We start from the raw sequence: 13,866 nt of genomic DNA on the forward strand, positions 1-13,866 counted from the left end.
TGCCAACACCAAGAAATGGTACAATTACTCAAAGTGCTGACAATATGGAATTATTGCGTGAACTGCAATATATCAGAGACAAACAGCAGGAATTTGTTTCACAGAAGGAGCCCCTAATGAATAATGAGCAAACAGAAGTATATGAATATGTATGCGACTGCTTGGAATCTCCCTTCAATGATTTTCATTGATGCACGAGGAGGAATGGGCAAGACATTTATCATCAACTTGATCCTTGCTAAAGTTAGGGGAGATGGAGGTGTTGCTATTGCTGTATCATCATCTGGTATTGCAGCAACATTGATGCCTGGTGGTAGGACTGTGCATTGAAGATTCAAGATACCCCTCTAAGTCAATGAAGATGCCCTTTGTAACATCGATAAAAACATCACAGCTACAAATTTACTCCGAAATGCGAGGCTTATTGTCTGGAATGAGTGCCCCATGACTAGAAGGGAGAGCTTCGAAGCCATGGACCAGACTCTTCGTGATGTATACTGCAAGAATGAGGCCTTCGGGTGTACTTTAAGCATTTGCTGTGGCGATTTTGTGAAACGAGGAAATGATTCATCAAGTTTCAATTGAAGAGAAGCATGTGATTGAGTGAGGGAGAAGGACGATATTCTGAGTTCTTATTGGATGTTGGAGAAGACAAGATTGAGAAAAATGAAAACGATGAAATCGAATTACCTGAAGGTATGATTCTGCCAGCAAAAACTATGGAAGAATGTATTGATTTCATCTACCCGGCATTCGACAATCCTGCAGAACTGTTCTCGAGGCATTCTATCTTGGTTCCTCTCAACGAAATGATGCAAAAAATAAACTTCACATTCATTAGGCGCTTCCCTGGAATCATGATAGAATACTGTTCCTTCAATGCCGTAAGTGAAGGAGCTAACGCCAATCATTTTCCAACAGAATTCCTTGATTTGGTCAAACTCTCTGGATTGCCACCACATAAACTGGAATTGAAGAGGGATCTCCCATCATTTCAATGGGAACTTGGATCCACCAAGGCTTTGCAATGGAACGCGAACGATGGTGGAAGAACTGCACGACAATCTTATCGTAGCAAAAATAAACATTGGTGCATTCAAAAGTGACATTGACATGATCCCAAGAATTACTCTCAGTTTATCAGAAGGGGAAGATGTCCCTCTTCAGCGGAGCCAGTTCCCGATACAGTCATGCTTTGCTATGACTACGCATAAGGCGCAAGGCCAAACCATGGAGAATGTGCTGATTTTTCTGGAGAAACTGGTATTCCAGCATGGTCAGCTGTATGTGGCATTACGCCCGGGAAAAAGAAATGAAAATGTTAAGAGTATTCTTGAAGGGTGGCAGATCAACCAGAAATGTTGGCATCAAAGTGTCCTTTGTTAAACGAGGAGGGGCTATATTTGTCTTGCTACGCGTCTTTCTTCTTTAATGAACTGAATTTTTCTTCTTTAATTTCCAAAGCAAAGTGATAGCAATAGCATTCAGGGAAATTTAATGTTCATTCTGGTAACATCAGACTGCACTACCCTTCTCTCAAAGGGTGCCCCAACAGGTCACCGGGTTGTCTAGTTATACTACAAGCTCCCAGAATTAAAAAGATCATGGCATCAATTAGTGTGAAATATGGATTTGATGCTAACACTACCGCACCATGCCTCAAAGAATATGTAATGTTCGCAAAGATGAACACATTCAAGACCAGAAAGAGTCTTTCTTCAACACTTTATTCAGCATCATTTAGAGCAGGGGTTCTGAACCCAGTGTCTATAGACCCCTTGCTTAATGGTATAGGTCCATGGCATAAAAACGGTTTGGTACCCCTGATGTCGAGGATTTTCAACCAGCTGTGAATTATTTGACCATAAGACTGTAGGACATAGGAGTAAAATTAGGCCATTTAGCCCATTGAATTTGTTCTGATTTTTTATCCCTCTTAAACCTATTCTTCTGCACTCTCCCCAAAACGTTTGACACCCTTACTAATCAGGGACCCATCAACCTCCACTTTAAATACACTCAATGATTTGACATCCACAGCCGTCTGTAGCAATGAATTCCACAGATTCACCACCTTCTGGTTAACAAAATTTCTCTTTATCTCTGTTCTAAAGGGGTGCCCTTCGATTCTGAGTCTGTACCTTCTATTCCTAGATTCACCCACTATAGGAAACGTGCTCTGCACGTGCTGACTGCTATGCCACGATGGCACCCTCATGCTAGTGCAACTCTCGGTCTGGCTAGCGGCTTAATCTAGGGGATGATAGTCCTTTCCAGCCTGGCCAAAGTTAAGAAATCTCGTTTGGGTGGATGCTGCATGATGTGTCCCCTGTTACAAATCAGTACCATGAAATAACAAACAGTACACAATTTGTGATTAAATGATTGAACTTTATAATTCTTAATTTGACTATATAATTAATAAAGAAAACAAAAAAGAAAAGGGGCCCATTTTCATGAAACAGTCTAATGCGCGACATTGGAGTTGACTGATAAGGTCATTCGTCCAGCATCGACCTCCCCCGATCGCCGCTGACCTTCAGACCCTCGCTCCCAGTCCACTCTGCCTGGCGGTCTACCAACTCTCTCCATTCGTGTCTTCTCTCCTCATCTCTCCCCGGCAAAAGACAGCAAATTCCCCGCTCCCAGATGCACAAGAAAGAACAACATCCCGTTCATTGGCTAACATGCCCCGTTATCTCTAGTCATAACCCAAACATTACTGCTACAGAGAAACCATTACCTTAGCAGTGGAACATTATAGAGAAGCCATTACATTAGCAGTGAAAACTAACAGTGTGTTACACTAGTAGCTGTGCTACAGCTGGTAAAAGACCACTAACGTGCTGGTGTAGATTGCAGATGGCCCTCAGTAGCTCTGGATGTAGAACAGGGATCGCCAACCCTTTTTATGTCATGGTGCCTTGCATTAACTGAAGAGTCCATGGCACCCAGGTTAGGAATGCCTGGCAACACACATCAAAGTTGCTGGTGAACACAGCAGGCCAGGCAGCATCTCTAGGAAGAGTGCAGTCGACGTTTCAGGCCGAGACCCTTCGTCAGGACTAACTGAAGGAAGAGTGAGTAAGAGATTTGAAAATTGGAGGGGGAGGGGGAGATCCAAAATGATAGGAGAAGACAGGAGGGGGAGGGATGGAGCCAAGAGCTGGACAGGTGATAGGCAAAAGGGATACGAGAGGATCATGGGACAGGAGGTCCGGGAAGAAAGACAGGGTGGGGGGGAACCCAGAGGATGGGCAAGGGGTATATTTAGAGGGACAGAGGGAGAAAAAGGAGAGTGAGAGAAAGAATGTGTGCATAAAAATAAGTAACAGATGGGGTACGAGGGGGAGGTGGGGCATTAGCGGAAGTTAGAGAAGTTGATGTTCATGCCATCAGGTTGGAGGCTACCCAGACAGAATATAAGGTGTTGTTCCTCCAACCTGAGTGTGGCTTCATCTTTACAGTAGAGGAGGCCGTGGATAGACATGTCAGAATGGGAATGGGATGTGGAGTTAAAATGTGTGGCCACTGGGAGATCCTGCTTTCTCTGGCGGACAGAGCGTAGGTGTTCAGCAAAGCGGTCTCCCAGTCTGCGTCGGGTCTCGCCAATATATAAAAGGCACACCTACGTTTTGCTGAACACCTACGCTCTGTCTGCCAGAGAAAGCAGGATCTCCCAGTGGCCACACATTTTAACTCCACATCCCATTCCCATTCTGACATGTCTATCCACGGCCTCCTCTACTGTAAAGATGAAGCCACACTCAGGTTGGAGGAACAACACCCTATATTCTGTCTGGGTAGCCTCCAACCTGTTGGCATGAACATCGACTTCTCTAACTTCCGCTAATGCCCCACCTCCCCCTCATACCCCATCTGTTACTTATTTTTATGCATACATTCTTTCTCTCACTCTCCTTTTTCTCCCTCTGTCCCTCTGAATATACCCCTTGCCCATCCTCTGGGTTTCCACCCTCAGCCCTTGTCTTTCTTCCCGGACCTCCTGACCCATGATCCTCTCGTATCCCTTTTGTCAATCACCTGTCCAGCTCTTGGCTCCATCTCTCCCCCTCCTGTCTGCTCCTATCATTTTGGATCTCCCCCTCCCCCTCCAATTTTCAAATCTCTTACTCACTCTTCCTTCAGTTAGTCCTGACGGAGGGTCTCGGCCTGAAACGTTGACTGTACCTCTTCCTAGAGATGCTGCCTGGCCTGCTGCGTTCACCAGCAACTTTGATGTGTGTTGCTTGAATTTCCAGCATCTGCAGAATTCCTGTTGTTTAGGAATGCCTGGGTCTAGAAGTTTTGGCTTCTTTCTCTGCTTAGGCACCGATTATATTGGTGACTGGCCTCAGGTTATAGTGAAGCCAATGGAAGGAAGGCAGTGGTGGAAGTGGAATGCTGTCACCTTGAATGAGAAATGCAAGCTTGTGCAACATGGATCCATTATCATTACATCAGCAATCCTTGCCGTCGTTCAGAGGGTTGGCTGTTGGCCTTCTCTGAGACAACAGAAGAATGTTGATGCCAGTGTGATCGTGTGTGCATAGTAGCAGTCTGAGTGTGCAGAATGGTACCCTGAGCATTCGTGGCATTATCTGAACATGTGTGACCACATTCAGAGTGTGACATTCATGGTGGCATTCTGTCTATGCACTGGGGCAACCTGAGTGTGTGTAGCAACTGTCCAAGTATGAATAATGGCAGCTGTCTGTGGTTCCACTGGGGCAACCAGATCTCTAATGGTTTCTGCTTATGTTGCAACCAAGGCCAAAAAAAATGTCCGCTGTGGCCACAGAGGTGTTTGTAGAGTTGGCCACCGCATCTGTCGTTGAACATATGGGCTGTAAGCTCTATGCAAACACCTGTCCAGTGGAAGGCTGCAATGACGTTGCGCACAGACTTACTGATGACCCTATTATGGATTTCATGGACAATGCCATCCACCTTGTCCTGTAGGCTGCCCCACACCGTACTCCTCAGAAAATCACTCAAAAACTATAGACACTGGGAACCTGGAATAAAAATAGAAACTGCTTGAAGCATTCAGTAGGTCAGTTAGCATCTACAAAAATGAAATAGAATTAAGCTTTCAAGTCAAATACCATTTGTTTGGGTCTTTGATCTGTAAGATTAGTTCTGTTCTTTTATCCACAGATGCCTCCGTCGTGTCCTGAATGTTTATAAAGTTCTCTTCCGAGTTGGCAGCAGCAGAAATCATCCTTGCTTGGCTCCGTCCTTGCCAATTCTTTCCTTCCCTCAGCGTAGGACATCTGGATAGCTGGTGACTCACCATGTGCAGATCAGCTCGCTGAGCTGACCTCTACTGTTCATGAAGACTGAGCAACTGAGCTATTGGCTGCAAATGTTTAAGCAAGTGACTCTTGTACTGTTCCCTGTCCAGATCGCCGTTCCTGATTTTGGGGTGGTTACAAGTGCAAGGGGAATTGTCAAGAGGTGTTGGGGGGGACTGCTGAGGACTGGGTGGAGGGAGAGAGAAGAGGCCAGGAATAGCAAGTCCATGTTTACCCATTCTTTAGTTTGTGTGCAATAAGAGCCTGAATTGAGAGGGAAATGAGATTCATCAGGAATGATTGGGTATGAAGAAACTATCATCTTCAAGGCTTTCCTGCCTGTAGCAAACTGGACTTCAGCAAGGCCAAACTATGACTGCAAGCACTTATTTGACCACGGGCATTGCAGTCATATTTGTTTCCCAATATTTAACTGTAGTTACCCCATATGGAGAAACCAAAACGCTTCTGCAATTGTTGCACAATGATCTTATTCTATGAGCCTATCACTGTTGAAGCGCTAATAGTGTGCAGAAGTTGTGCAATGAAGATATGAGCTTATACAAGTGCTATGTAAGAGAGGTTAGAGAAGTAGTTGAGTGTCTGTGATTGTCAGTAGGCAGTGAAGGAGCTGTGTTGATTTTCCAGGTGAACCAGAGAACTCAGTGGAGATAAAGTATTTGAAGGTCATTCTCTGAGCTCATCTGCTCATGCAAGTTAGTGAACCTCTTACAGCACTGTATCAATGCTTCCATGGCAAGATTCCTGAATCTGGTCTCAAAAGTCTCCTCCCCCTGCCTTTTCAGTGAGTCTTTGGAGGGTCTCCCAATTACCTATAAATAGAAGACATCACTCCTCCTCCCCACCTCTTGCACTATGGCCTCCAGTGCAGCAATAGAATACCTTTGAGCTTTCCCCCTCCACGAGGTGTCGAGTTTTGGTGATCACCCTTCAATACCAACCTCCAGCAGGAGACAAGTTGCACCTCTGCCATAAGATTGGAGGCTGGCACTAAATAGTGCAGGTCAACTTGTAGTGACTCATTCACTTATGAAAACATGACAAGGAAGCAATGATGCAGTCATCAGTGGCTTATACTGAAGACAACGTTACAAGCAATATTATTTGCTGCCAATGGGTTAGATGATGGGTTAACTTTGTACTGCGATCTATGAACCTCTTTTTGAGGACTTCTGCTACCACTCCTACGTATCATTGTTTGGGAATTATGGTTCATGATTTTGTTTCTTTGTTGCACCCCAAAACACAAGAAAGCTGTTCTCCAGTTTACAAGGAAAATGCTGTATTGTTCAAACTCTAATAGGTGGGAGATCGGAGATTATTATTAATCATACACTGTTTTTCAGCATACATCTTTCATTTCAAGTAATTGAATCCTTTGCCTGAGAGAAATATTTGACAAAGAAGTTTTCAAGTTAATGATAATTGAGACTATAATCCAAGCGGGCAGATGAAGTGAAAAAGAATGGTCTGAACGTTTGCACCATGTAGCAACAAGGATTTTTTGACTCAATGTCAAAGCATCAACATTACTATCGTATACTTGTACAGCTCTTTGTAAGTATTTACATGATTTCAAATACGCATATATAGAAGGATGGAGTTTCCCTGTTCAGAATTGATGGAAGCAGACAATATAGTTCTGAAACTAGTTCAACAGTGTCTATTACAACTGAACATGCTTCTCCACTAACAACTCATACAAAAGAATTTAATTAACCTGATGTAATGTTTCATCACATCCTATGCTCAGTCACACCTTAACATTTTCTGATGTATCTTACAATAGTGAATTTTTTAGACATGAGTCTTCACATTCCTGCTGTGTGTCAAATCTGTTGGCATTTCCTCCACAGCCACCATACCAGAATCTTTCACAGCCCCTTTTGTTGTCAAAGAACCACTTGATGGTGTAATTATGACAGAGCCCTGTCTCTTGCTTCAATGCACACATATCTGCGAAGAAAAGAAAAAGGTCATGCTGATGAATGATATAAAATAAGAAAAGATATAGCAAATGCCTACCTTAAAGTTTTGTTAAATGCCGGCTCATTATACAGAAACAAAATTAACCGGAAATACTCTAACTCACCCTTACTCTAAACATGCATTTAAAATATATTTTGAAAATACCCTTTTTCGATGAACAAATGGAAAATTTTTACTGATTTAATGTATTTTATTTTGTGATACCTATGGACAACTCAATTAGTAGATAATTCCAAAGAATACTTCAGGGAATATTGGTTCTCTAAAATGATGATTTTTGCACCATGTAATGCTGAACAAAGAGTGGCTGATTGTACCCTTCTTCTGGATTGTGGGGGTATTAGCGGTACATCAAAGCTTGACCTGGATGTAAAGATATCAATCTTCCAAGTCTGGATTGAAGGGGAAGTGGATCTAACATTGCAGAAGTAGCAGAGAATAGCTTTAAGCTGTATGATAGCAAAAGAAGGATTCTGGTTGCCCTTTGGTTGAAATACGAAGGGTAGGCTAGCTCCTCTCCAGAAAATTAGCAGTTAAGTGAACAGTCCTGACACTAAAATAATATCAAGGACAGAGGTTCAATAGAACAGATTGCATTACTTGGCTAGTTGTGCAGGAACTGGTGAAGGAAACAGGTGGTTGACGCAGAAAAGATGCAGCCTTATGGGTTGTTCTGTGGAAAACTTTAGCTTTCTGATTATGTGTCACTGCAGTGTACCTGCAGGCCATTTATACCCAGTAGAATTCTGCATCAGCTTTGTCATCCTTCCATTAAATGTAACAATTTCTGCTCCTGGCCCTCTGACTTCAACTGAAATTGCCCTCCAGTTCCAAATCTCTGGGCACCTGAGTTCCATTCTTACTGTTGAACACATCTACGTGGAGTGCTGTCACAGGAAACCAGCATCCATCATCGAACACCACCACCATCCAGTCTTGCTCACTTCTTACTGCTGCTCTCAGGAAGAAGGTACAGGAGCCACAGGACCCACACCATCAGGTACAGGAAGAGTTATTACCCTCCAAACATCAGCTCTTGAACCAGAGGTGACAACTTCGCTTGCCCTATCACTGAACTGCTCCCACAACCAATGGACTCACTTTCAAGGAGACTTCATCTCATGTTCTCGATATTTATCACAAACAAGACGCTGGAAATCCAAGCAGCACACACAAAATGCTGGAGGAACTCAGCAGGTCAGGCAGAATCTATGGAAAAGAATACAGTTGACAGGTACTGCTGAAGGGTCAACTGGACTCTTTCCCACAGATGCTGCCTACCCTGCTGAGTTCCTCCAGCATTTTAATTTATTACACTTCCAATTTTTTTCTCCAAGTTTTAGATTTGATCAGAATGTTTTTCTTTTTTTTTTGATCGTGTCCTCGGAATGGACTTGCCCAGTCTCCCATTTTTTTTTGTTTTTTTGGTATAGTGTAGTGGGGTTTTTTTCTTCATTTAAAATTCAAAGTTTTTTCTTTCCTCTTTATGAACTGATGAGGAGAATTGCTGTTTTCTTTTTTTATTCTATACTATATACTAGCTTAACACTATGTATGATTTTGATAATGTCTATCTCAATTTCAAACTGCCTTGTTATTGATATATATATTTGAGATGCTTCTCCTCTTGTTTGTATTTATGTTCCTTTTAAATCAATAAAAAGATTAATCAAGAAAGAGTTCCTCCAACATTTTGTGTGTCTTTCTTGATATTTGTCTCTTATTTATTTATTATTATCATTTCCCTTTTTTCCATTCTTTTTGTATTTGGACTGTTTGTTGTCTTTTGCACGTTGGTTGTTGGTCCTGTTGGGTGCGGTCCTCTATTGGTTCTGTTGTGTTTCTTGTGTTTACTGTGATTGCCCCCAAAAAAATGAGTCTCAGGACTGTCTATGTGTGTATTTGGTTAATAAATTTACTTTGAACTTTTCTTTTAAATAATGTGTAGAATTCTGGCCTAGTAAATGTAGTGGAATAAGCAAGGGGATTTAACCAGGTCTGAGTAAAGCTCAGGTTTTGTCACTTGTAAATCCTTTTAACAAGTGCTTTGCAAACTTTTGGTGATGCCATTTATCTTATACTTTTGGGTGCTTTAACTTTTTTATTTTGTGTCTTCATAGTAACATAGTACTTTCTATGTTTGTAGTAACACAGGCATTTTATTACTGCTCTTTCCAAATGATCAAATGGGACAGTTTCAGAAGTATTCTGAAGGAGTAATTAATCAGATATGGAGTGAAGGAGGCAGCACTGCAGGAACTGAGGAAGATTCAATGTCAGGGAACTGCATATTTTCACTATGCCTTTAGACAAAAGTGAAGGAAAATTTACTTCAAAAAATAACAGGAAGAAACTTAATACAAAAGTAACATTCTGCAAATGGTGGAAACTTGAATATTATTTTGGAACTGAATCACTTTAAAAAGCATGCTGAAAAAGGGGAAGATTAATAAACATTATCTCTCAGACAGACACAGCTGGTAAATAAAGGCAAACCTTGCACTGGCAAGTAAGCCACGTCTTTCTTCCGTTCTTCCTTCCTTTCTTCCCTCCATCCCGTCTGGCCCTTTGAGCCACGCTCTCCAGCAATTCCCTAATTAAATCCTAACCTAATCTTGGGGCAATTTACAATGATCATTTAACCTACCAACTGGTATGTCTTTGGACGTTGGGAGGATACCAAAGCACCCGGAGGAAACCCACATGGTCATGGGAAGAGCATGCAAACTCCTCACAGGGAGCAACAGGAACTTTGTGATGATATCTTAATGTCCAAGTAAACACTCCCAAGTGATATGCGCAATAAAATAATATCACTAAAACATAGCAAGTCTGAAGACATCATTCATTCAAATGTATGTGACAGACAAAGGAAATGTGGATACAAAGTAGATAAGATATGCTATGTAAATTTTCCCCTTCCATTGTTATTTTGATTGCTCATAGTGTAACAGAAAGATGTTTCCTAAGGATTTAGACCTTGAATGAACATTAATTGGCTGATTAGGCACATAAAGACTTAAAGGCATTGCATTTCATTTTTTCTGCGTGTATTAGTGGTAAATCTTCATTGGAAATGTTTTTGTCAAGGCAGCTTCAGGTCTAGGACACCTGCTGTGCGAAAAAGCTAAATCATATATTATCTTTACAGATATTGAAAGGAATTGTAGCTGTTGAGTGTGTTGGACTTCATGTGCACGTTTATCACAAGCCTGAATTGTGCCACCTGCCAACTGCTGAATAAATTATCACCATAAAGTATAACCTTAGTTTACACAGCATATATTTGAGAAACATACATCAAAGTTGCTGGTGAACGCAGCAGGCCAGGCAGCATCTATAGGAAGAGGTGCAGTCGACGTTTCAGGCCGAGACCCTTCGTCAGGACTGCGAAGGGTCTCGGCCTGAAACGTCGACTGCACCTCTTCCTATAGATGCTGCCTGGCCTGCTGCGTTCACCAGCAACTTTGATGTATGTTGCTTGAATTTCCAGCATCTGCAGAATTCCTGTTGTTTGCATATATTTGAGAAGTACAGTTACGCTGCAACATATATTTAGCAGCAAACTAGCGTCTGCTCACGTCTGTAAATTTGGAACTAGTTCCCAAAACAACTTCCAGTGTTCCAAGCCCTAACATGTTATGAAGATGTACCTTTAAAAATCCTTGACCATTCTCTCCCCTCACTGTTATTATCAAAAGGAGGTACAGGAGCCTCAGGTCCAACACAGTTAGCCCCTCAACCATCAGGCTCTTCAACCTGAGGAGATAACTTCACTCACCCAACACTAAACTGATTCCACAACCTATGGACTCACTTTCAAAGACTCTACATCTCATATTCTCAATACTTATTGTTAATTTATTACTATTATGGATTTTTTCTTGTTTGTATTTGTGTAGCTGTTGTCTTTTGTACATTGGTTATTTGTGCATCTTTGTTGTGTGTGGTTTTCCATTGATTCTATTGTGCTTCCTTGTATTAATGTGAATGTCTGCAAGAAAATAAATTTCAGGGTAGCATGTGATGATGAATGCTACTTTGAATTAAATTTACTTTGAAGTTTCAACTTTGGGGGGAGTTGAGGGAAATAGATCTTCACACTTCCAGATTCTATACAAGTTCCTGTTGTAATATTTTGAAGCAGTAATGGCCTCACTCAAACATGGGGTGGCACTGTGACACATCTAGTAGAACAGCTCAGCAACACATAAAATGCTGGAGCAACTCAACAGGCTAGGCAGCATCTAGGAAAAGAGTACAGTTGACATTTTGGGCTGAAACCCTTCGGCAGGACTGGCAAAGGGTTTTGGCCTGAAACGTTGATTGTACCTTTTTCCCAGATGCTGCCTGGCCTGCTGAGCTCTTCCAGCATTTTGCGTGTGTTGCTTGGATTTCCAGCACCTGCAGCTTTTCTCTTGTTTGTAGTAGAACAGCTGACTTGTACCTGCAGAACCCTGGTTTCAATCTTGTCCTATGATGCAGTCATAGACTTCGCACATTCTCCCTGTGAGAGTTTGGGTTTCCTTTGGGAACTCTGATTTCCCATCACATTTCAAAAACATGCAGATTGGTAGGTTGTTGGCCATCCTAAAATGGCCCCTCTCTTTAGGTGGCGTAACAATTTAATGGTGGAAAGGTGGGTCTGGTTTAGGTAAGGTTAGTGTAAAAGTTGACACCTGATGCTCATCATGGACCCGGTGGACTTCAGGTCCCTCTTTATGCTGTATGCTATGACACAAAGCCTGTGCAAATTCATATACATACAGAGAGCACTTTCAGTAGACAGTGCACCTGTTCCTAGTCATAGTTTAGTACTAGTCATTATATACAAACCTTGCTTCCCCTTCACCTACCAGAAATGTTGCTGTAACTTTGGGGATTCTCAGAGTCATTCATAACAACCAACCTGCAATGGAGAAGCAATGATTCAGTCACAGAATGTTGCCATTAACATTGCACAAAATCTATAAGCACCATAGATATTAGTGAAACATACAACTGTAAATTAATAGGTGGCTCTTCCTTTGCTTCTTTCACTGTCTCCTGAGCTTTTATTCCTTTGCATTCCATCACTAGATCTGGAGGGGGATAGCTGTTGATTCTAGCTGTAAAATAAATAAAAAGCTTTAAGCATACTCCACTATTTCAGTCAAGAAAAACAGTTGGAATATCTCTGTTAGTTCTCCCAAAAGACTGACACCACCCTAAAGAAGATGGCACTTTTTCAGAATTTTCCTGCTGTAGTTAGACGGTTGAGTGTGGAACCTCCAGTTAAATTATCCACAAAATACTTATAAATCTTTTACTGCAGCTTCCAAGAATTAAATCAGCCATTAAAGGATAACACCCATTTGCAATTAATGATTAAGTAATCAGTTTTTTGGAGACCTTTGTTTTTGCATTAGAATTCTCTCTCCAATTTCTTTTGTTCATATCGATTCTACTATTTTGAAATTTGTAAGCCATTAAACTATTCTAATTTTCTCATGGTGTTTCTTAAAATGAAGTGTGATCAGGCATGTAGGTCAGGGGACTGAAAGTGAATATTACTGTCCTTCTGTTAATGATCCCCAACTTCTTCCAGTGTACATAGGACTGGGTCATTTTACAGACTAGGTGGCTACCTGCTGTAGCTAGAGTTTCATTTTTCATCCTGAAAGACTCCAGGGCAATTGGGGCTGACTGTGGTAAACTAGAGATATTGAATATTTTATCAGAGATGGCTCTTACTTATTCAGAGATAGGTTTGGAACAAGGGAAGATGACATTAAATAAAATATGACAGTAGAATGTATATTGAACACTTACAGATTACTGGTTTATATCTGATGATTTTGGAGGAACTCTAAGAAGAATTAATGAAGGAGTAAACTACTGGTTTGCATAACTTAGTAAGAAAAAGAATAATTGGGACGACTCTGTTTTGAACTAGTAAGTGCAAACACATCTAATTTTCTTGTTTTTAATTACTATTGCGTGCCTACAGCTAGTTAATCATCCCATGGCAGATGGTAGACTAGGACATCCACTAAATCCAAGGATACCATCCACATCAGAGTCACTTAATGCAATACTGCCATCCAGTGTTTGATCAGTGGAATGACAGATTGAATTGCTGGGAACGGTACCATCAATTTGTGGGACTTGTCACTCAGATTCTTGGACTATATACATACTTTCCTGCGTGACTATGTTTCTTCCCCCTCACTATTTGAATGTGTTGTGTACGTTTTGCACCTTGGCCCCAGAAGAACACTGTCTCGTGCAGCTGCGTCCATGTTTGATTGAATGATAATTAAACTTGATTTAATTTTGACTTGAACAAACAATAGACAATAGACAATAGGTACAGGAGTAGGCCATTCAGCCCTTCGATCCAACACTGCCATTCACTGTGATCATGGCTGATCATCCACAATCAGTACCCTTTTCCTGCCTTCTCCCCATATCCCTTGACTCCGCTATCTTTAAGAGCTCTATCTAACTCTTTCTTGAAAGAATCCAGAGAATTGGCCTCCACTGCCTTCTGAGGCACAGAATTCCACAGAACCACAAC

General features: G+C 41.6%; 1 protein-coding gene across 1 annotated transcript in view; it reads right to left on the bottom strand.

Moving 5' to 3' along the window:
- Positions 1-4,219: 4,219 nt before the first annotated feature.
- Positions 4,220-13,866, bottom strand: part of LOC134357972 (collagen alpha-3(VI) chain-like) — a 112,938-nt gene continuing 103,291 nt past the window's right edge. Inside the window, exons 31-33 of the mRNA XM_063069800.1 lie at positions 12,307-12,415; positions 12,164-12,216; positions 4,220-7,274 (exon numbers count right to left, since the gene is read on the bottom strand). Coding sequence (XP_062925870.1) covers positions 7,099-7,274; positions 12,164-12,216; positions 12,307-12,415 — 338 coding nt within the window. The 3' untranslated portion in view covers positions 4,220-7,098. The remainder of the gene's footprint in view (positions 7,275-12,163; positions 12,217-12,306; positions 12,416-13,866) is intronic.

The sequence above is a fragment of the Mobula hypostoma genome, chromosome 17, assembly GCF_963921235.1.
Source record: "Mobula hypostoma chromosome 17, sMobHyp1.1, whole genome shotgun sequence".
NCBI classification, from domain to species: domain Eukaryota; kingdom Metazoa; phylum Chordata; class Chondrichthyes; order Myliobatiformes; family Myliobatidae; genus Mobula; species Mobula hypostoma.